At 42.3% G+C, this 23,991-nt stretch overlaps 1 protein-coding gene across 5 annotated transcripts in view; it reads right to left on the reverse strand.

The window, feature by feature from the left end:
* Positions 1–1,211: 1,211 nt before the first annotated feature.
* The window catches only part of LOC118903066 (myelin associated oligodendrocyte basic protein), a 42,721-nt gene continuing 19,941 nt past the window's right edge, over positions 1,212–23,991 (reverse strand). For 3 of the 5 annotated variants that reach the window (XR_005021706.1, XR_005021705.1, XR_005021707.1), the window contains 3 exons: positions 14,607–14,826; positions 4,275–4,358; positions 1,212–4,156 (listed from right to left, as the gene is read on the reverse strand). Coding sequence is in view for 1 of the 5 variants with exons in the window: in XM_036867738.1 (XP_036723633.1) it covers positions 23,536–23,791 (256 nt within the window). In the remaining 4 variants the exon portion in view is untranslated. Of the gene's footprint in view, positions 4,157–4,274; positions 4,359–14,606; positions 14,827–23,391; positions 23,792–23,991 lie in introns of those variants that run through there. The other 2 variants (XR_005021704.1, XM_036867738.1) reach the window with 2 other exon arrangements.

Consider the following 23,991-nt stretch of genomic DNA (forward strand, 5'->3'; position numbering starts at 1 on the left):
CCCACTCAGTTTCCACCCAGTACTCCATCACGCCACGCCCTGGGCAGCCCCACCGTGTGCTGACTTCTTGCCCAAAGCAGCCCGCCCCCACCTCCTCTGGGGAGAGGGTTTGACCTCCTCCTTGCCTGGTTGCCACCATGCTCTCCTTTGTTGATGATAAACCTGTTGCTGGTTGGCTTCCTTCCAATTTTGTGTAAACCACAGTATGTATCTAAGATACCAACTTTGTAAAGAACCAGATGTTATCATAAGCGCCAATTCGTGTTTAAATGACCTTTTTTTTCACTTGTTTTATCCTACATTTAGTTCTTAGAGACATCAATTGGCATTTTTATTGACCTGTTTTTCCACGTGATTTTTGTACTTTTGATTGTGGTGAAGGCAAGCATGTTTCTCCTCATCTATTCATGACCAAGCTTATCCCTTATCATTCTACTTTCTGTTCCTTCACTTATTTTTTTATAATTCCTTACTTTTAAAATCTCCTTAGAAAGAGAAGCTCAGTTAAAATTTACATTTTTATGGCACATCTTCCCTTTTATTTTATCTTTCTTCTTTTACTTTTTAACTAGCTTTGATACTTCTTCACCACATCCTTTTTTTCTGTTTGATATTGCCCACTCAGAGTTGTCTGTTGGTCAGGGTCCACTTAACATTTTGTGACATCTACGAGATTTTCTCCTCTCGTAGTGAGGCACAGTGAGGTCTACCGCAGGGAGAGAGGCTGCTTCTGATTTGCCATCTGAGGCACACAGCCACGTGATAATAAAAATAACATAGAAATAGGATGTAGAGCCCCCACCTGTGCAAAGTGAATCATTGCTGAGTAAATGGTCATAGCAACATGATATAACCTGCAATACTACATGCGTGCTGGCTACTTTATAAAACCTCAGCAGCTTTCAGGGGATGCCTCTATCTGCTGTGCAACCACTGTTGGCAATACTTAGGAAAGATGGTAATTTATTGCTAGAAAGGTAAGAGAAACTACTCTTAAAGGTCATCCCTGGCATCACCAAAAATCCTGATTCCCTTTCGATCCGCTTGCATCCTTTTCTATCAAATAAACCAGATGTCACAGAGATCTTTGGAATATTGATATTGTCCTATGACTGTGTCCTGCTGCGGGTTCATCTCCTTATAGAAAAAGACAGCATGCTGCATTTTCAAACTGTTGCTTAGAAAAACTTAAGTGTAGGCTTCACATAATTTTTATTAATTGATACACAGCCTTTTCAGTAAACAATTTCAGAGACTGTATTTTTCAGGCAATTCTGTTTTATCTTCTCTTTTGCATCGTTATGGATTTATGACTCTCTGATACCTTAATGCAACCTTGTTTTCGTTCAACATCTAGAATCTACAAACTAATCCTGATTTTTTTTTCCCTGCCCAGAAATATGGAGTCAACTGTCCTCCAAGGGCTTTGTTCCTTTCGTTGGAGAATAGTGTTAGAACCCACAAGCACTAGTTCCACAATTAAGCTTGTCCCACATTCCAACTGGAATTTGGCAGATGGCAGCAAAAATATCCAACGGCATAAATCACTGTAGGGGCGGAACAGATAAAGCCTCCTTTAAAAACATGTCCATTGATATTTCCAATTCATCTCAATTTTAATAAGTTCTTCTTGGCTTGCTCTAACAGAAGAGTTTATCAATCCATTCTTTTTTTTTTCAATTTTTGAACAACTGATTTTTCTTGTTTCCATGAGTATTAATTTCTTAAAAGCAATATATTATCATACCAAACCAGAAGTCTAAATATCAGTGTTGCCTCCCCAAATTCAGAAGCCTCCACATCTTTTCTTCTGTCTCCACCCTCAGCTCAGCCATCCTGAAACTAGCTTCACGGTGAGCAGGTCCCATCGATTCTTTGGTCAGCATCGTCTTAGCACCAGTATCTGAAAGGAGAGAAACCCTAGCCTCCATCTAGGGGAACACCAAAGAAACTAAGATTTCGGAACACTCAGGGTGACACATAGATGGCTTGTTTGCTTAATAAAAGATAATAAAATGTAGAATACAAAGTTAAAAAAATCCTCTGTCAATTTTTTCCATTTGAGCTCCTAATTGGAATTTATTTTCCCATTATATTTTTTCTTTCACTAGTGCCTTCGTATATTTACAGGGCAACATTTTTAGTAAAAAACTGTAGTTTCACACAGGCCCATAGGTATATACAGTGTCCTGTACCGACTCACAAGGGTCAACTTTGCACATCTCTTCCCAATTCTGCACTCAGTGATATCATGTTTGTAGCTTACAATCAGCCATAATGGAAGTATTTACACCATGGAAATTGGCAAACACTATCAACCAGGACTTTCCACCCAGAGGGCCGGTTTTTAAGCATATATTAGGACAACTCTGGGTACACACCTCAGTTTTACCAAAACCGGTCAAAATGTCAGAACACAAAATCAATTGATATACTATACAATTCTATATTCTGGTATAGAATTATCAGAATAATATGCCAAACATTATGGTTGAGAATTCCCACTCAAGAAATTTACATAGAGTAGCTTTTGGAGCTTTATGTAATTTTTGTAATATTCACTGCGTAGTGCTCCCCGGAACCAACCCTTGAAAGACAAAAAGTACAATTGGGTTATAGTACATTTCAGTTATAATTCCATTTTGTTATTCACCAGTTTCAAGTAATTTCCAGATATTTTTGATCCATTCCCCAGAGGCCTTTATTTCCACAACAGACAACATAGAGAATTCAGTAATTTCTAGTTATTAACATTTCTGTGCTGATACTCAATTTTTTACATGAATTAATACACATCATGCTCGCTCCTTGATGTCATATTCTGTAGTAACTGTGTATTATCTGGATGATATGGAGGATAGAACCCAGCAAACTTGGAGCATGGGGTCTGGCTTTACCAAAATCTAAAACGAGCTAAAGGAATGTGAAGTTTCCCCATTGGGTCTGAGTGGGGCTGGCCCACTAATTTGTTCTTTCAGGTGGTCTGTCATGGCACCCTTGGTGTTATTCCCAGTAATGTAATGGCCTCAGGTATCTCATCGTTGGAAACTGTTCATAGTAGAGGTTCTCTTTTTGTTGTTCATTTAGCACCTGAATTTAGGCAGGAAACATTTCTACTTGAAGGCTCTGTGTAGTTCGATTCCCTGCCTTTTTATTGCCACTTCTACAGAGAAGTGGCCTCCCCAAGTGAGGAAGCCAGGACACTCTGTCCCTCCAGCTGCCTTGGGACAGTACTTGTCCTGCTTCCTCTTTTCGGGAGTATGGCGTTCTGAGCTACAGCTCATCTGAGTCTAGCACGCTTCCTCCCTACTTCTGGCACTCCCTCTCACCCAGCCCCACACCTCGAGCAGGACTTCCCCTGGCATTGCCCCCAGATTCTCACTTGCCCTTTAAGCTTGGCTAGGTCTGGCTGTGCTCTCTCAAGGACACAGATCCATGGCCTGGTTGGTGCTTCAGGCATCTGCCTGTGCTTGGCCGCCCCAGCTCCCAGCAGAATGCCGGCCCCGATGCCCTCGCTCTCCTGTGCTCTGAGTTTCCCTCCACCTAACACTGTCCATTTTACATCCCTCCACATTCTACTACGTTCCATTATCTTCTACTGTGCTTTCCTACCTGTTACCAAAGGAAAGTTGGGAGAGAGGGAGGGGTACATTCTAACTCTTCCCCCTTTTGCCATGTCAGAAACCAGCAGAAACCACAGTACAACCCAGATAAAAAATTGACTCTGAACGAGTATCTTTGTTTTCTAAGACTTGTAACCTTGGAGAGACCCCAGGTTGATCAGTAGTCTCCCTTACCTCCCCAAGCATGTTTGTGTCTGGCTAATACTGTTGACCATTTCCATATAGCTTTTAATTCCGTTCTTTCTTCAAACCAGGAATTATTTCATATCTTCTTTTTGATTTCCAAGACGATAGGTATTTCTTGGATTATATTTCTTGGTTATATTTTGTTTTGCTAGTACCCCGAGATTGCAGCCCAGAAATGTTGTAATAGTTTATAAATTCTCATAAGTAGCTTATGAGAATTTTTCCCACATCCTTGCCAAAACTTGATAATTTTTAATTTTTGCCATTATGGTGGTTGTACAACAATATCTTTTTTCTGCACATCCCTGAAGAAAGATACATATCTTCGGGTTGAAGAAACTTGAGTCCTGAGCAAAATAAATAAAAATAAATCCATACTTAGTGATGTCATAGTGAAACTTCAGAACACCAAAGACAACATGAAAAATCTCAAAATCAACCAAAGGGAAAATACAGTTTACTTACAATGGAAGGACAAGCAGACTGACAACGCATTTCTCATTGGCAATTATAGAGGTCAGGAGACAATAGGACAATATCTTCAAAATGCTGTTGGGGGGAAAAAAAAACCTGTCAAACTAAAACTCTATATTATTCTCCCAGTGGTTGTGTCTGTGCATCCTCAATTGACCTCCCCCACCTTCTTCAGAAATAGATACTGAGGGTAGGTGTCTGAAGCTGGGCAAATCCTAGAACCTCATGCCTTCTGGTCATATGATTGTTCCCTTCCTTTGTCCAGAGCCTTTTAGCTCTACCCTAGGATTGCAAATACCACTTGGCAAGGCAAAGTGCTTTGGTTAACCAAATATTTCATGTTCCTAAAGCCTGCCCCACCTCAGGGAGCTTTGTTCAATTTGCTTAGCCCTAGTGCATACATGGTTCTAGGTCCAGAGACGGGGACCAACATATCCTTTTCTCAGCCCAGTTTGGCTCCAGACCTTGTTCTATATCAATAAATAGACGCCTAGACTCTATCTGATCACAGTAGTCATCACAGCGGTCAGGTTCCTAGAGTTCTAGATGACTAAAAAGTGGTAAGCTGACCTCTGTCAACTAGCCTCCTTTACAATAGCCTCTGAAAATTTATTTCCATCTAAGTGTGCTAAATCTTTTAGATTCAAAAAGTTTATCTTCTTTGGTCTGCACAGTAGCCCTGTGAGAAAGGGAAGGTGAGGTAGGCGTCATCCTTTCACTCTCACAAATAAAGAAATCACAACACAGATGGGTCAAATGACTTGACCAAAGTCATACAGCTAATGAGAAACAAAACCATGTCTGAGCCCAATTTTTGTTATAATTGCCCTTTCCAGAATCCAGGGATTTTTGCCCATTTTCCTGAAACTTTCTTTGACCTACTACTTTCAATGCCAACAGTTGGAAAGCTTATTAATTTACTATATTCGCTCTTATGTGAAGGTATTATATGTTTGCAAAATAGCCAAGATGTAGATAGCAAGATAGGAAATATCAAGAAATTAAGTGTATGTTTAGAAATCAGCTAATTAATTTTTTAAAAATCAAGATGTATATTATACTGAGAGGTTAGCATATTCAAATGAAATCTTATTTTATAAATACTCATTGCAGATAAAGCTTAAATAGGAATACTCATAGAAATATTGCTCAGGGCAGAGGAAAAAAAGATTTGAAAAATCAAAGAATTTCAGTTCAATAGATTATTATTTTCTGAAAGCTTAAGTAAAATCGAGTACCTTGATCATGAGAGTTACTCTCTGGAATAGTGGCAAGGATCCTTGTGGGATCCTGACATTACATCATTATCTACTTCTAGATACTCTGACAAATGAAGGCAGAAGACCCTGCAACAGAGGAAGGACTCTGCCCATTTCTTTTTTCTGAGTGGATAACATGAGTTCACATTTGGTCTTCCCCTGGCATAGAGTCTGCAACTGCAGCTCCTCAGATGAAATGCTTTATTCCTCACTAGGGCCAAGGTATGGAAAATAATCACATTTTTCTCTCAGACACAGATGTAATCCCTGAGTAAATGAGCTGGAGGATGAGAGCAGCCTGAAACTTTTAGGAGGAAGTGTCTTACAGGAAGTCATACAGCATAGGGGACCTTTTGTGTACAAGCTGTTACTAAGCGCATCTTAAGAAAGACAATGACGTACTTATTTTAATGATGATGCTTTTCTTACTATTATTATTATCTTTTAAAAAGGAATTGCAAACGTGGCACATTTCTAGGTAGAGTCTGCTCACCACAGCAGAGTGGAAAGTAGACCACATCCACTCTCTGCCAAGTCAATAGCATGGTGGAAATGAAGGTTGAAAAAGGGGCCAAAAGGAGATTCAAGGCCATGTTTTCAAAGCTGTTTCCATAAATCCCAGAAAATGACAGTTGTCCATATCATGTAATCGAGGGGAATGAGAAACAACACAGGGATATGAAACCATGGTCCTCGCCCTTTTCAGGACTGCATTCTAGGGGTAAAGACAGGGGATAAGTATACAAATAAGTACATGAGGTAAATAAAAGTAGTGAAGAGAACTATGACTATGAGAATGAGTGTCGTGTTTCCCTGTTTTACTGAGTGAGTACTTTGTACATGCCAGCTCTACGCTGCTTCCTTGCATGTTCTTCCTACTTAATTGTCCTTATCTATAAAATGAAGCCTAAAGAGCTTTCATCACTTATCCAAGTTCACACAACCAGTAACACTCAGACAGGGGTTTGACCACAGTTGTGTTTGTTTTCAGCTCCCTCACTCTGAATCACTGCACACACCACCTTTCCTAACAATGGTAAAGTAATAGCTGCCATGGCCAACTCCCACCTCTGTGGAGAGTGTGAGAGGCGCCCTGATCTGTGCCCTTGGCCCAGACCCATCCCTACACCCTCCCACCCATGAGCCCATCAACCAATAAAGCAAGCGCTCGCCGACCCAGGCTGTGCTAAATGCCCCTGTGAGTCTAGGCATCCAGCCCCATATGGATGGAGGAGATGGTAGCGTACTCTTAGGTGTGCTCAGCTATCCTCTGGAATAGTTGTGTGACCTTGAGCACCTGAAGTTGTCATCTGGACCCTCTGCCTGATGGTTGGAATTCTCATTTCTGAGTCTTTACTTACATACTACTCAATAAATCTCTAAATAATTTTCTCTTCAATATATTTTCATTATTTACTCAGTCAGCAAATATTGACCTTGTTGGCCAGTGACACTGGTGATGAGCAGACTTGTCCATGAACTTGAGGACAGACCCTTTTGTTTTGATCTCTTAGATATAAATTAAAAAGTGCTTACTGCTCCAGGGTCCCATGTGAAAGGAGAGCTCCTAAAAAACTTGGGTGGAAAGCAAAGGTCAGGTAGTCCTCTAAAAACTTGAAATGGGGCCTTAGATTTTGAGACAAAATGAGTTCTCTATTTCGAAAGGGAAAATACACACACACACACACCTGATTTTTCTCCCCTGTGTAAATAATGTCCTGGGTTAAACAATTTCATTGGCCTAATGAATTCCCTGTATGAGAAAGTCACCGTATAACCCTGTTCTAAATCAGTTATATCCCAGTAGGGGTTAGAAGTGTTCAGAAAACAGAGCTGCCTTAAGAAGCAGCTTTATAAAGCTTTGTTGGGTGATACATGTACACTAAAGCTTTTCCATTTTCATAGCAACTGGAGTTTCACAAGTCGAAAGAGAGAGGAAATTGGAATGACATGCCAACCAAACCTTCATGCTGTTTGGGCAAGGAGCACCGCTGGGTTTACCCTGCCAGGAGCCCAGTACCTCCCATCTGCATATGATTTTGCATACAGGGATGACAGGGAATCAGGGATGGAAGGAAGGGAGACGACCTCCCCCAGAGCACATGAAGCAGCAGAAGGAAAGAAGCCACAAAAAGGGAAGAATCTCTCTCTCTCTCTCTCTCTCTCTCTCACACACACACACACACACACACACACACACACACACACACACGTGTTTGGTGCTAAATACTCCCAGCTCTTCAGTAGGACTCCAGAGACTCTCTTATGAGGACTTCAAAAGCTCACTGAAGGGAAACTTACACCAGAAGAAAAGGGAAGGTATGACATGAGAAGCTGCATTCAAGTATTTGAGGACTTTTGGAGACTTGAGTCAATGAAAGTAGCAGCAAATTAAAACTGTAGGTGAAAGCAAGTTACAGAGGTAGATTCAGCAATGACGCAACCATCCTAACTCAAGAGAACGCATCTGCGTGATGTGATGGTACCTTTGCACCAGACCACTTGGGGAAGCAAAGAAAATTGGAATTGGAGAGGCCTGGAGCCAGAATGCACCTGGATGTGGGTCAGCACCCCTCTCAGGGTCATTCTTGGTCACCTGACCGTGGGGACCTGCATGAATCATAGTGGTGGTGGTTTGGGTGGAATCTCAGTTAGCAGCTAAGAACAAGATCTGGAGAAGGCAGCAAAGACAGTGTGAAACCCAGAGCAATAAAAATGCATAAAATTGTTAGTAGCTCTGCTAGAAATCTAAACACCAAGATCTTCTGTGAATTTAAGCTGTGGGAAAACAGATGAGTGAGGGAAAGAGATGGAAGGAAGACAGGAGCTAGAAGGAGAGGAAGGGGTAGCAGTTTGACGGGGGCAGAGTGGTCCCCTTCTGCCCCTAGCTTTTTCTGTGTTCCCAGCCCTACCCACTAGGATGGGTGAGCGAATCATTTAAGATCTCAAGTCTCGGGAAGAAGCTGTGGCTTAGAAAAATAATGGAGTTGAAGTTCTCAATAAATACGCTAGGCAGCTAAAACCATTTAATCATGATCTTTGCATCAGAGGAGGAAAATCATAGGGAATGAAATGAGCAGGATCATTTTAAAAATAGAGATTTGGTTGGCAGATTACCACAGTAAGAAGACGAAAAGTCAGGAAAGTCAAATGCGACCAAAATCCACATTAACAAAAGTTGAAGAAAACAGACACCATTTACATTCCAAGCCAAATAATGAGGTGTCAGCAAGGCATCAGCTGGAAGAAAAAAGTTGGAAAATGATTCTTTTTTTTCACTGCTTGCAGCCAAAGCTCTAGTTGAAAATAAATGCAAAATCTTGCAGCTGGCAATAGAGATCATTAAGGATCTCTTCTGTTAAGGGGTCTGACTCAGAAAACTTATAAGCCAGAGAGAAAGAACAGAAGCTGTCAGCTGCAGAAGGGGATATTCACAGAGAATTCAAGAAACAGAAGATAAATTATAGTGAAGATAGATTATGTAAAAATCTGTTGGATCACCTTGTGGGGAAAAAAAGCCCAAGACACCAGGTTTTTTCTTTTTGATGCATCAAGATTTCTTCCTGGAGAGAAGAGAGATGCTGCCTTCCAGAGACAGAAATTGCAGATAGCAATCCCAAAGATTGGTGTACTTCAGAGATCTCAGAAATAAACCAAATCCAGGAAGATCATAAAGTAAATCCCATCAGTGAGAGGTCCTGGGAGACAGGCTGGCTCCCTGAGCACACTCCCTGGGAGTACTGGGGCCCTCGACCCCACTGTGCCCTTCACCTCCTTCTTGCTATGGAAGAGGCATGCCTACAAGTGAATGCGTTGTGAATAGGCTGCCACCTGGGTAGAGGGACATATGAGGTGTCAGGAAAAACTTTACCCTCTGATCTGCAAGCATGACTTGATGAAAAACTGCCAAAATGTCTACTGAATCCCACGCCCTCTGAATGACAAACTACCCAACCTTCCCTGATGGTGGACACAATCAAGATATCTCCACTTCATCATTCATCAAACAGACTTGCCTGGAGGTCAACACAGGGCTGTACATGGATCACCACCTGGACCAAAGGACTATTTTCAGGATCTGATCAAATATCTGCCTCTAATATTGGCCTGGTATGGTTTCATTAACAAAGAATGGCTCTAAGGGCTCTTACTTTCTCCAGGGAGCGCTGGCTTAGCTAATGCTGATGCCACTAACTTCCTATCTTTATCAGGAATATCTGTCATAAATATAAACCACATAAACCACTAACACTGCCATCAGCCACCTTCTCAAACATGGACCCACACATTCCCAACCTTTCTTCCTGGTGAGCTTACAGCTCCTTGCTAAAGAAAGCTTTAGAAACATAGATCCTCTTGCCCTAAGAAAGTACCTTCTTTCTTGACCCTAATTACTTGAGATTATCTACCTTTCTCTCTCTACAAAATACATACAACCTTTGGGTTCTAGAGAGGAGCTTCTCCAGATATCACTACCTGCTCCCCCAGGCTTACAGCCTCAGGTTATGAATGGACACTTGGGATAGTTCAGGTGCTTCAAAATCCAATGTGAATGTTACTTTGGTAATTAGGTTAACGCTCTTAGATATTAGTTTTGTTGTTAAGAGGTCTTTTTGAACAAAATGACTCAAATCTGATAGGTATTTGATTTACTATAAAGTATGACCACCACTTGAGCTGATGCCTCTCACTTTCTCCACTCGCCTCAAACCTGTTTTATGTACTAACGTAGTTTATACAGTTAATGTAGCTTGCACAACAGATGGGGTTTAATATAATATATGCTGAATATAACACTTTTTCATAAATTTGCTTAAAAGGAAAAGTGTAGGAATAATTATCATGACTGTTTGCTAATCTATGTTCTTTTGCTCATCCATACTTTGCATAAACCTTGATCAAAAGTCAAAACACTCACCTTGGTGGTAGGTGAACTGTTGCCTAAGAGGAAGTAAGTAGTCACTGAAATACCCATCAACTAAACCCAAACCTGCAATGTGATGCCAAAGAATACACTCTTCAAGAAATCACTTAGAAAATTACTAACATAAGTATTCTATCCATGTTTGGGCATTCCCTGGTGGTCCAGTGGTTAGGACTTGGCACTTTCACTGCCAGGACCCGGGTTCAATCCCCTGGTCAGGGAACTGAGATCCCATAAGCCGCATGACACGCCCCCCAAAAAATTTCTGCTCTCAGCCGTGAAAGTGGATTTTGTTGGACTCTTTTACCCCAGTGAGACCCTTTATCTATATAAAATTAGAAGTCAACATAGACCCTGAAAGCTGCCTTAGTTGACATGGAGGTAGCCTGGTCCCCTGTCAGCTCCACATGCGTCTCATCTCATAAGGTGGCATCTTCGAGTGCCCCAGGGCTCCACCAAGCTCAGTTTGGCAACTTCTAGGTCACAACACAATAGCAATAAGGTCAAGGTCATGGTTTCAATGGCCACGGAGGCCATAACCAACTTCTCCCATTTACAAACATAAAACACTATGTGGTATGGGATAGATAACAGTTGATACTCAATAGAAAGAAATTTTTATCAGTATTCTTAACCAGCATTCTTGCAAGTGTGTACCTGTGTTACAAATAAGAAGAGTGAGTACGCAAAATCCCTCCAAATTGCAAATATACACCCTACTATTGGGTCAACAGCATCATCTTTGTCTGTTAAAAACACTTCATTTTATTTCAGCAGAGATAGTAAGTACCTGTTAGTGATGTTATTAATGGGGCCGAGACATGTGCTATGGAGTCAGGCAAGACGCTCTCCTGGGAGAATGAGTTTTCACATTTCTCTGGTGTTAGAACGAACAGCAGCCCAGATGGACGCTCAGCAAATTACTGTCTCACAGCACAGCCCCATCTCGCTGTGATCTGTCAGCATTTTTGCAGCTTCCCACAGTGAAAGCTTCCTCATGATTCTGTATTCCTTGGGAAGATTAGACTCTGCCTTTTTTTTCTCCAACTCTTACATCTTCCATCTGAGACCATGTGGGTCTCAGATTTAGATCTTAGATTTACATTTAAATGTGAAGTTGTAGGCAACGACTTAGTGGCACAATATTGCCTTGAGCTGTAAATTAATTAATTAATGAAAGTCATCTGGAGACAGGTTTTTTTAAGAAGATTTCAAAGACCTTAGATAAATTGGTTTCTTTATAACCCTCTCCACCGTCCTCATATCTCTGACCCCTGCCGCACCGCCACCACCGCCACTCCCATTTGTGAACAGGCCACTTCACCTCCTACTTTAAAAGAAAATCAAAGCCACAGGCAGGAACTGCCTCTAGCTCCTGCAAACCCACAAGAATCTGTGCTCTCCTTTCCTCCTTCCCTTTTTTTCCAATGAGAAGGAACCCCTGCTCCATGCCTGATCTCCTTACCTGTGTCCCAGATCCCTCCCGCCAACCTCCTCAGTCCCTGACTCCATCAGTTATCTCCTCCTCCTCCTCTTACACCCACTCCGCTGCCTCTTTCCCAGTAGCATTCAAAAGGCCCAAGTTTCAACTGGGTTCATGGAGCACTCCAGCTATTGCCCCATCCTCTGCCTCCCTTCATGGTCGAGCTTAGTTGAGGGAGTTGCATCTACCTTCACAAATTCCTCTCCTCACCTCCCATTGACTCCCACGGAGGATGCCCTACAAGGTCGCCCTTCAAGGTCGTTGCCCTATGAGATTCCTTGTTGCTAAACACAATAGACACCTTTGACTTCTCAAAAGTATCTAAACTTTTTGGAAAATTATTCCTATTTAAAAAATAACAAACAAACATCCATTCAGTCAACAAGCATTTATTGAGTTCTGACTAGTGCTGGGAGCTTAGAATGTGGCAGTAAACAGGTGTTGGCAACTGTGGAGTTTACATTAGGAGGAGATGGGGACCCAAGCCATAAACAATTAAACATATGAACAAGATAATTCCATAAGGTGATAAGTGCTAGAGTGATGGGATAGAGAGTAACTATGGAAACCACATTGAGTTCCAAAGGAAGCCTCTCTGAAATGATATTTGAGCTGAAGTCACGAGTACAGAGATCTTGGGCCAGAACGTCACAGGCAGAATAAACAGCAAGAACGGAGCCCTGAGGTTGGCACAAGCACTGAATAGATATGACAACGTATCGTTTACACGTACAAAAGGAGAGACCAGAAAGAGGCAAGAGAGTGTGCTCTTGCTGGGTAGGGAAAGGGCTTCTGAGCCACAAGTGAAGTGGACCAAGTCTGGAAGAACAATGAGCTTTGTACCCTTTTGGGTTGGGGCCTGGCTCCACCTCCCCTCCACGGGCCTCCTGAGTAGAAGTGTTGGAGGAGTGGAGGAGGGTCTGTTGCCCGCCTCCTCCACCCTTCAATCCCAACTTTAGAAGCCAATAAGCAAATCAGCCAGCTTAAAACAAGCTGGAAGAGCTTCTGGAATGGACCCCGCTGGAGCCTGAAGAGAGATGGATCCCCTCACCCCTCTCCTTCGATCCCTCACCTCTGAGCTGGGTAGGGAAAGTAGCCCAAGAGGGGCTCCTACAAGGCCACTGCTGGCTACACAGTGGAACCCAAAGTCAAGGTCAGCCCCTGAAGAGAGTGTGTTAGAGTTCAGTCTTCTTGTGATCAGCTTCAGTGGTCAGGGTCCTGGACTTGGAGGGGCTCTCCAGTATTTGTGCCTGGGAGATAAAATGAGCCCAAAGATATTCTCCCAAAGCCAAATTCCCAAACACACACACACACACACACACACACACCAATCCACAGGAACACAGGTGATCTAAGGGTCCTCTGTCTAACCTGGGGGCAATGACCCCCAGCATGTGTGTGTGTGTATAGCGGGTGTGGTAGAACCAGAGTGGAGTGGAGGTTTAGTTCCTGTGGCCCTGATCGAGAGCCCATACTCAAGATCAAAGTCATTTTCCAGAGCCTGGGGCTGTAGATAGTGGGAGCAAATCAAAAAGAAGAGATGAGAAGTCAACGCCCAACCCTGGTCCATTATAATTGGCTTCAGACCCCCCCACACCACAGAATGTCCTCAGACACAGGGAGGGAAGTCTTGGACTGCTTAACTGGCCTAACTCGCCCCTTCCTTGACCTAGTTATCCTCTCCCCAAGGCCAAGTTCCTCTCCTAGTTTTCCTGATTCCTCTACAGTATGTAAAGGGGCTGAGCCAGGGAGAGTGGGGAGGGGGAGGGGAACCAGGCCTCAGCCCTTCTCAGGAATTTGGGGCTCTATGGCCTGAAAACAGCAACTCTCAGAGCACCCCTCTGGTTCTCTGTAAGTGCTCTGGGGCCATTGCCTGTGTCTTGAGGTGGGGAGGGTGGGACGCAGGGGCCCTCTTAGCAGCCTCGTCTCCAGGAGCCCTTGGGAGAGGGGAAGTGGGCAGGGCATTGTGCGTGAGCCCAGATTACTCACCCAGGGTTACACATTTTGCAAAGCAATTAGTTCTGGAGTTGAGACTGTCCAGATGGGTTGGTAAGAGGGTTTGCTGTCACCAGGGTGAGGATCAGGAGGAGACATTCACAAATCCCTGTGTGAGGCTGGAGACAGGGGCCTAGGGAGTGGGAGAGAACCCCTTCCTCATGACTTTCCTCTCAGCTCCTGACACAGCACATCGACTGCCTCTGACATGTGGAGTTAGACAGCTCGTACCCTCCCTGGGAATCTCCTTGCATCTCTGGACCATTTGGTAGCCTAATATCTTATTACAAAAGAACTTGGATCTTCCCCAAAGCCAGCTGTGCCTCAGACTGTGAGCTAGTACAGAGGACTGATTAAGGAGGTCAAATGGAAACCAAAGGACACAGGGGGAGAGAGGAACCCACGGAGAGGATTAATTACAAAGAAAGAGGTCAAAGATTAAAAGTCAGACTAGGCAACAGGATGCCGGGACGGAGGGGACTAGAGGTTGGAAGACAACACATGGGCTGGCACTGGGGCCATCCTGAGCCAAAGATCCTGGAGACCTGTGCACATCCTGGGGGAGAAAGGTCTGTAGCTGAGACCAGAAGAGCTCTGGAGCCTGAGGGCTGCTGCTGGGACCCACTGCCTGGAGTATAACACACAGAGGTGTCCCCTCTCACCTCCAGGCAGGCTGCCCGGTGGCCCCCACGCCATGGGGACTATGGGCATCGGCTGTGGCCGCATCAGCAGGTGTCTGCCCCTGCATCATATTCAAAGCCAGATAAACTGTCCCAGGGCACGTGGGTCGAGAAGCAGTGAGTCCGGGAGCTGAGGCCGTCCATTCACTTGAAACTCCTCCATCACTTCTTCCGAGGAGTCGGTTTGGTCTTCCTTTTCAATCTGGTTTACAAAGAGAAACATAAAAATCCACAGCGTTACTAAGTGATGTGCTCTTTCTCCATGCTCAGTTAATAGAATTATAAATTTATAGACTACCTATGTGGTTATTACTCTTCTGCTAAACTCAGCCTTAAAATCTCAATTCTGGAAATTTCTCAATTCTGGAAATATCTGGCCAAAATAATATGATAATTTTTTTTCCTGGCCTGAGCCTAGGAAAGATATTCTTTAAAATATCTTCTGTTTTTATGTACAGTAATTATTGCTTTTGTTTCCTTCTTTTCTTTCTTTCTTTTTTTTTAATATATTTTGGCTGCACCGCACAGCATATGGGATCTTAGTTCCCCGACCAAGGATCGAGTCTGTGCCCCCCGCTGTGGAAGCGCAAGTCTTAACCACTGGACCACCAGGGAAGCCGCTCTAACTCCTTTTAATGATTCAAAAAGCCAATTTGGCGAGGACTTAATCTTGTTAAAATATTTTTCTAAAAAGAAAATGTTCTAAGTGAAATAGCAGTTTAAACCATATACAAAAACTAGGCATACAGATCAGAAAGGAAAAAATAAAACTGTCTCTATTTACAGACAACATGATTGTCAGTGTAGAAAATCCCAGAGTCTACCCCCCCAAAAAAACTAGAATAAGTGAGTTTAGCAAGGTCACAGGATACATGATCAATATGTTTTTATATATTGGCAATGAACAACTGAAATTGAAAAAGTACTATTTTTAATAGTACCTAAAAGCATGAAATGCTTAAGTATAAAGCAAACAAAATATGTATGAGATCTGTATGCTGAAAACTACAAAATATAAAGGACCTAAATGAATGGGGAGATATACCATGTACAGTTCTCCCCAAGCTGACTTATAAACTTGACATAATCCCATTCAATCCCACCAGGATATATTGTCGAAATTCACACACTGACACTAAAATTTCTGTGGAAAAGTGGAGGAACTAGAATAGCCAAAGACAATTTCAAAAATAAAAAACCGTGTTGGAGAATTTACACTAAACTGATTTTAACACTTACTGTAAGGCTATAGTAATCAAGTTGATCAAAGAAAAGATATGTAAATTAGTGAAACAGAATAGAAAGTCCAGAAATAAACTCACACATTATGGTCAACTGATTTTTGACAAAATTGCAAAAGTAATTCAGTGGACAATCTTTTCAACAAGTTGTGCTGGAACTATTGGATATCCATATGCAAAAAAAAAATGGAACCTCAATCCATATCTCACACCATTTACCAAAAAATTAACTCAAAATAGATAATAACATAAATGTGAAACTTAAAATTTTAAATTTCCAGGAGAAAATCTTTGTGATCTTAGGTTAGGCAAAGAACTCTTCCATACAATCCAAAAAGCACACATACAATACAAAAAACATGATATATAAAAGAAAAAATTGATAAATTGAACTTTGCCAAAGTTTAAAACTTTGGTTCTTCACAAGACACTATTAAGAAAATGATAAAGCAAACCACAGGCTGGGAGAAAATACTTGCAAAACATGTATTTGATAAAGGACATATCCAAATAATATATTTTTAAACTCTCAAAACACAATAATAATTAAATAACCCACTTTTTTAAGTAGGCAAAAGATTGAGCACACACTTCACCAATAAATGTCTTTGGTGGATGATATATAAGCTCATTAAAAGAACATCATTAGTCAATAGAAAAAAACAAAATTAAAACTACAGTGAGGTACCACAACATACAATATTAGAATGGGTAAAATTTTTAAAGCTGATAGTACCAAATGCTGACAAGAATTCAGAGCATCCCACTTTGCTAGTAGGAATACAACCACTTTGCTAGTAGTGCAACCACTTTGGAAAACAATTTAGCAGTTTTATATTTATTTAAACATACACCTACCATATGTCCCAGCAATACCAGTTCTAGTTATTTACTCAAAGAAAAAGCAAACTTTCAATCACATGAATGTTTACAGCAGCTTTATTCATAATTACCAAACACTGGAAACAACCTAAATATCCTTCAACCCGTGAATGGAAAATTCTGATAGGTTCATGCATACAATGGAATACTACTCAGCAATAAAAGTGAAAGAACTACTGATTCATGCAACAACAACATGGTTCAATCTCAAATGCATTACGCTAAGTGAAAGAAGCCAGACTCAAAAGGGTACATACTGTATGATTCCATTTATGTGACATTCTAGACAAGACAAAACTATAGGGACAGAAAACAGATCAGTGGTTGTCAGGAGCTTGGGGACTGACTTCAAAGGGGAAGTATGAGGGAAATTTGGAAGTTGATGAAAGTATTCTATATTTTGATTGTGGTGGTGGTTACATGACTCTGTGCATAGAACTGTTTGCTGAAAATGTCGAATTCTACTGAATGCATGTAAACCTGATATACGTATGCATGTGTGTGTGTGTGTATGTGCCTTGTGTATTACACAAACATACATGACACTTTTCGTGTCATGGTCCGTGGCTTTCTCCTTTATCCGAATGCAGGTAACTGAACTATGACTTCCCAAAAGAAAACAGTGCTTAGTGATATAATCACCGTAATCCTGCTTTCACCCAACTACTACTGCACTGCTGTGTTTTTTCCCAGTAATACTCAAAACTGCCTGGAAACAGACATGGTGAAGGCAGATGGTTGGATTCATACAAGGCTGGAGGTTTTCCCAAGAATATGAGATAGATATTCAAAGGGTAGGGGAATGTAAGGTATTTTTGAGAGAGATTAAAATGTTGGGCCATGGTTTCTAATTTGGAGAGGGAGGAAAGTGAAGAAAGAAGGAGTCTGAATAGACATTTTTCCAAAGAAGACATACACATGGTCAACTGGTACATGAAAAGATGCTCAACATCACTAATCATCAGGGAAATGCAAATCAAAACCACAATGAGATATCACCTCACACCTGTTAGAATGTCTATTATCAGAAAGACAAGAAATAATAAGTGTTGGTGAGGATGTGGAAAAAAGAAAACCCTTGTGCACTGTTGATGGGAATGTAAATTGGTGCAGCCACTGTGAAAAACAGTATGGAGGTTCCTCAAAAAATTAAAAATAGAACTACCATACGGTCCAGCAATTCCACTCCTGGGTATTTTTGCAAAGAAAATGAAAACATTAACTTGAAAAGATATATGCACCCTCATGTTCATTTCAGCATTATTTATAATAGCCAAGATATGGAAACAAGTGTCCATCAGTGGATAAGTGAATAAAGAAACTGTGATATATATATACACATACAACGAACAATTATTCATCTATAAAAAAGAATGGAATCTTGCCATCTGCAACAACATGGATGGACCTCGAGGGCATTGTGCTAAGTAACATAAGTCAGGGAAAGATAAACACCATAGGATCTCTTCTATATCTGGGATCTAAACAAACAAACAAATGAAAAACAAGCTCATAGATACAGAGAACAGAGGCAGGGGTGCAGGGGGAGAGAAATTGGTAAACTGTTTCCATTTGTTTTTTTACTTTAAATAAATTGAATAATTCATAAGGAAATAATTTAAATTAATAAATAAATAATGATAACTTGAAACATTTTTTAAATCAAACTACCGGGGGTGGGGGGGGAGCGGGGAAAGGAGTCTGATGGATGGAGAAGGAAAAACCAGGGCTCAGAGTACCAGAAGCACCTGGTGAAGTTTAAGAACAGTTGCTATGGGGACACTTAACAAAGCAAGTTGGAAGAAAAGCAGACGGTTGATGTGGAGTTGGATGATTCCATTGGTGATTTCAGAGATGGCAATTTGTTTCCCTCATTGGAGAATAACCTTTGAAAGAACAGATGGTTCATATGCAGCTCCATCAGGCAGAGCTCAGCAAGCCTTCAGCACAGCCTCACGGCCTGGTCACTGGTGTTCTAAACCTACCCTAACCTTCTCAGACCTCCAGCTCTTTCATCCTCGGGGTATGACTTGCCTTCATCCTTTTTTAAATGTTTTCAAAATTTTTTTATTATTTATGTAGTGTTTGGCTGCAAGGCATGTAGGATCTTAGTTCCCTAACCAGGGATCGAACCCACACCCCCTGCATTGGAAGCACGTAGTCTTAACCACTGGACTGCCAGGGAAGTCCCTTAACGACCATTTAATGGGTCTCTCTCTATTTTGCAAAACCAAACGGCTTTTCCTGCTCCCATCAGTGGCCTGTCCCTCCACACGTACTATGAAGGAGCCTTGCTTCTCTCACTCTATCCACGATCTCCATCCCCTCTCCTTTGTTTCCAATCTCACCCTCACTTCTGCACCCTTTCCCATCAGCTCTTAATGTACTTTAAGTTATGGTAAAAAAAAAAAAAAATTCTAGAAAGTAAAATTGGCAGGCATGTGTGTATCTCAAGAGGTTGGAAGTCAGGGTGGGGCTTAGGTTTCCAGTGGGGCTGATTAGAGGGGCTGTGATGTTGTTTGCTGAGCTTGTTAATAAGAGGAAGAGTGAGTGTTCATGGGAAAGAAGTCAAGTGGAGATAAGTTGAGTTTGATAACATCCACGTTGATCTGCTGGGCAATCAGGCCCATATATGAGTTTAATGCCAGGGCTGGAATAAGGTTTAAAAGTCATCACCATGCCGGTTACGTTTAAAACCATAAGAAAAGTCTACAAATAACAAATGCTGGAGAGGATGTGGAGAAAAGGGAACACTCCTACACTGTTGGTGGGAATGTTAAGTTGGTGCAGCCACTATGGAAAACAGTATGGAGGTTCCTCAGAAAACTAAAAATAGAATTACCATATGATCCAACAATCCCACCCCTGGGAATATACCCGGACAAAACTATAATTCAGAAAGATACATGCACCCCTATGTTCACAGCAGCACTGTTCACAATAGCCAAAGCATGGAAACAACCTAATGCCCATTGACAGATGAATAGATAAAGAAGATGTGGTGCATATATACAATGGAATACTACTCAGCCATAAAAAAAGAACGAAATAATGCCATTTGCAGCAACATGGATGCAACTAGAGAGTATCATACTAAGTGAAGTAAGTCAGAAAGAGAAATACAAATATCATATGATATCACTTATATGTGGCATCTAAATACGGCACAAACAAACCTATCTACAAAACATAAACAGACTCATAGACATAGAGAACAGACTTGTGGTTGCTAAGGGGGAGGGAGGGAAGGGAGAGGGAGGGACTGGGAATTGGGGTTGGTAGATGCAAACTATTACATTTAGAATGGATAAACAACAAGATCCTACTGTATAGCACAGGGAACTATATTGAATATCCTGTTATAAACCATAATGGAAAAGAATATTAAAAAAGTGTATATATATTTACAACTGAAAAAAAACATAAAACCATAAGAGACTCTGTAATGACCTATATGGGAAAAGAATCTAAAAAAGAGGGCATATATGTATATATGTAACTGATTCACTTTGCTGTACAGCAGAAACAAATGCAACATTGTAAATCAAGTATACTCTAATAAAAATTTTTAAAATAAATAATTAATTATAAAAAAAAAAAAAAAACAGAAGGCAAAATCAAGGAGAGGGCTCAGAATAAAACCCTAGAGGATCCCAAGGTGAAGTGTTGCCAGAAAAGGAAGGACTCATAAAGAAGACCAAGATGGAAAATTCAAGGGAAGTGGAAGGGCTAGTTTACCCAATCCTGCACAAAGAAAGAGAATTCTCTCTGGTTTTCTGGAAGGTGAAAATGCACAATGTACCTCTTGGCATCAGGAAAGACAAAAGGAGGACAATTCACATCATAGAAAGTGTCTGGAATAAGTTTGGGTCTGCAGACCTGAAAAGCAGGCAGGCTACCTCTATCTAAGAGCCTGAAACTTAGCAGCTGGCCCCGGAGCCTGGGTCTGTTAGTGCATACTCTTGGACCCCTCGCAGTAATTGCTCATGGGTCGGCGCTCTTCTGAAGTAAATCCTAGCTTCTCAAGTATGGAAATGTTTATAATTGCATTTTTCTTTGGCAGTCCTGGTCATTGCGAACAAACCGAAAACTATATACAGGTGCGACCGCTGACTGGGCTAACTCCCGAGCTCAGGGTTGTTACTCAGGGGAACAGCAGCAGCACTGAGAGATGGGCCACTCGTAAATACCATCTGAGCAGCTGGACCAGGGGCATACATCATCCCCCCTGATTGCCCAGAGTTTGGTGCAGTGCTGTGCACGTGGTCTCGATGACCAGGCTTGAAAATACATGTGGAAATAGATTGGTCCTCCAGGCTTCCGGTGTGCAGGGCTCAGTTTGTACAAGACAATGCTGTGAAAGAACGCATCAAAGGCACACACAGTACTGCTCACATATGTGTGACTGGCCCCAAATTAGTCACTCAAAGCCGCAGCCACAGAAGTTTTCAGAAAACCACAGATCTTAGCTCCTGAAAGCAGAGCACCAAGGAGCCAGAAGAGTCTCAGCTCAGGAAACACGTCTTAACCCTAAAGGCCGGGATGACCTGTGAAATCCTAAAACCTTGAAGAACTGAGAGTAAAACAAACTAAAAGGGAGATGCCATGGTTTCTTTCCATCAAATATGAGAATGCTGCCATGTTCAATCAGCATGCAAGGAATCATACCTGTTGGATCCTAAGATTTAAATATTCACTGGTTTTTGAAAAGATGTATCCAAGGGAGTTACTAAGGACACAAAAGTCCTTTGTCAAAATTGTTTGACCTCAAAGGATCAGACCTCAAGAATGGCACCATTTCAGAAAGCAAGCCTGCTTCAGGAAAACTTTTTTGACCCTTTCTTCACATGTAATTTAGTAGCTCTGCTTGAGAGTGAATTTTTTCCCATTAATCTTCCTCCCACCCCTTTGATTTAGGACAGTCACTTAGTGTCAGTAGACTATGTATGCATACCGCATACAGCATGGCGAAGCAATGTCTCTAATGCATTACCTTAGGACCTTTGGGAACCTGAGAAGGGAGAATGAGTATCGTAGGAAGGGCTCAGATGGTGCACCTGTGATGTCGTGGGACATTATGAATGGAGCCTGTCAGGTCCCTTGGTCCCAGGGAAGGGATGACAGCTGAGGAGGCAATGACAGACTATAGAGGTGTCTTCCCTGATACCCACCGAGGATGGTTAACTGAGGGAGTCAAAATACACCAACACTAAAATATCTCTTGAGTTTAAGTGAATTCAGCAAGGCTGAATCCAGACAAATCTGTGGCTCAGATGAAATTGGCTTTCATTGTCTTCCATCTCCTTTCCATGTCCTGGTTCATTCAACTCCCAGCCACCCAAACAGCCATCACATAGCTCACTGGAGATTGTGGGCATGAAGCCACCACCATAGATGACATGCCTCATATACAATTAATTTCCTCTGCTCTGCACATTTCCTAACCACTTCCATATATCAAAGCTTAGCTGTCCTAGGACCTTATTACTCAGGCCCCTCAGGAAGGCATAAATTAACGACCAGGTAACTTGATGCACAACTTCCTATTACAGTTTTAGTGACTTACCAGTCACTCACCAGTCTGTTACTTCCTTCCCAAATTAACCTCACCTGATCTACACTGGGGGTGGGTTGATTGCTTGTTGACAATGCAGATCCCTAGAACCTCACAAGTGACCCAAGGAATTAGATTCTCTGGGAGCACTTTAACATGCTCCCCAATTGATTCTTCTACATACTAAATCTGTAAACATGATGAGACATGCATACACTATCATGTGCTATGCAGGTTCTGAGCATCAAAGTAGATATGAGAATCCCAAATACAATTTATATCCATTGTTAACTTATAAAACAGGTTCATTTTCAAATACTAAAAGGACTAAAGAGTTGGCCTGCCGTGCATGTGGGCAGAGAGTATAAGGGAAGTCTGTGTACCTTCTGCTCAACTGTGATATGAACCTAAAACTGCTCTGAAAAGTAAAGTCTATTAAAAAAAAAAAAAAAAAAAAGGCTGACCTCCCCACATGGAGCTGATAAACATATGCTCTTTGGCTCACCTATTCTCTCTACAGGCAACATCCCCTTTTATCCTCTACTTATTCTAACCTAACTTCTGTGAAGCCCCAGACAGGCAGAGCCATTCTCCAGGCTCCCATAGCCCAATGCACATACTGATTATGAGAGTATTAGAGCGTTTAACCCTACACTGTGACTGCCTATTTTCTTGTTTGGTTCTGGTGAATCGCAAACAACCTGGCTTGTTCTGGCCACGTTCCCATCCCCCAGCATAGTATGTGGAACTCTATACATACGCAATCAAGATTGTTGAATGAATGAATGAATGAATGAATGATCTTGCCACTGAAGTTAACATCAGATGAAGTGTGTTGGGAGGAGGGATGGATGAACTGGCTGAACCTCTCCTTTTGCACATACACAGATACCCCTTAGAGTCACCATTCCTTCTCTCTCTGAGGGACAGGAATCGAGGGCCTCATTTATTCAATCTGTTACTGTGGTCCATACTCCGAATTTATAAATTAATCACTTCCAGTCCTACTAGACAAAGGAAGCAACTGGTGCTGCCATCTGAAGTATTGTACCAACAGTGGCTATGAGGAAAACAGAAGCCACACTAGGTGTTTCAAACAAGGGGATTTAATGCAGGGAATTGATTACACAGGTTTGGTAAGGCTGAAGGAGGGCCATTGAGATAACCTATTGTTAGTAAACACAGGAAGCAGCTACTAACCTTAGGGCTGGGGAGCAAAAGGGAAGAGATGGTGTTACCAGAACCTAGAGGCTTTCTTGGGGGACCCCCCACGGCTGGTGCCTGGCCCTCTCTGGGGGCTGCTGCGCGGCTGCTGCTTGGCCTTCTGAGGGGGGCGCTGCTTGGCTGGTGGAGGTCGGACTTCTGGGCGGGGGCGTGGCTGACGTTCGGACCTCGGAGGGGACCGTGGCTTGGCTGGTGCTCTGACCACCGCGGGGGGTGCAGCTGGCTGGCGCTTGGGCCTCTGAGGGGACGTTGCGCGGCGGCTGGTGCTGAGAGGGCCAAAAGAAGCTGCAGGCTGGAGCAATGGCTCTCCTCTGTTGCTTTAAGGGATGCTGACAGGAGCTGGAAATAGGAAGGCAGCCCTGCTCCTCCCCCCACCCCACCTTCCAGTCTCCCTCCAGTACCTTCCAATGGCAGAGCCTAACGGGGAGCCGACTGTCAGGGGATTGGGGGAAGCGCAGTTTGCAGA

This window comes from Balaenoptera musculus, chromosome 11 (assembly GCF_009873245.2).
Source record: "Balaenoptera musculus isolate JJ_BM4_2016_0621 chromosome 11, mBalMus1.pri.v3, whole genome shotgun sequence".
NCBI classification, from domain to species: Eukaryota; Metazoa; Chordata; class Mammalia; order Artiodactyla; family Balaenopteridae; genus Balaenoptera; species Balaenoptera musculus.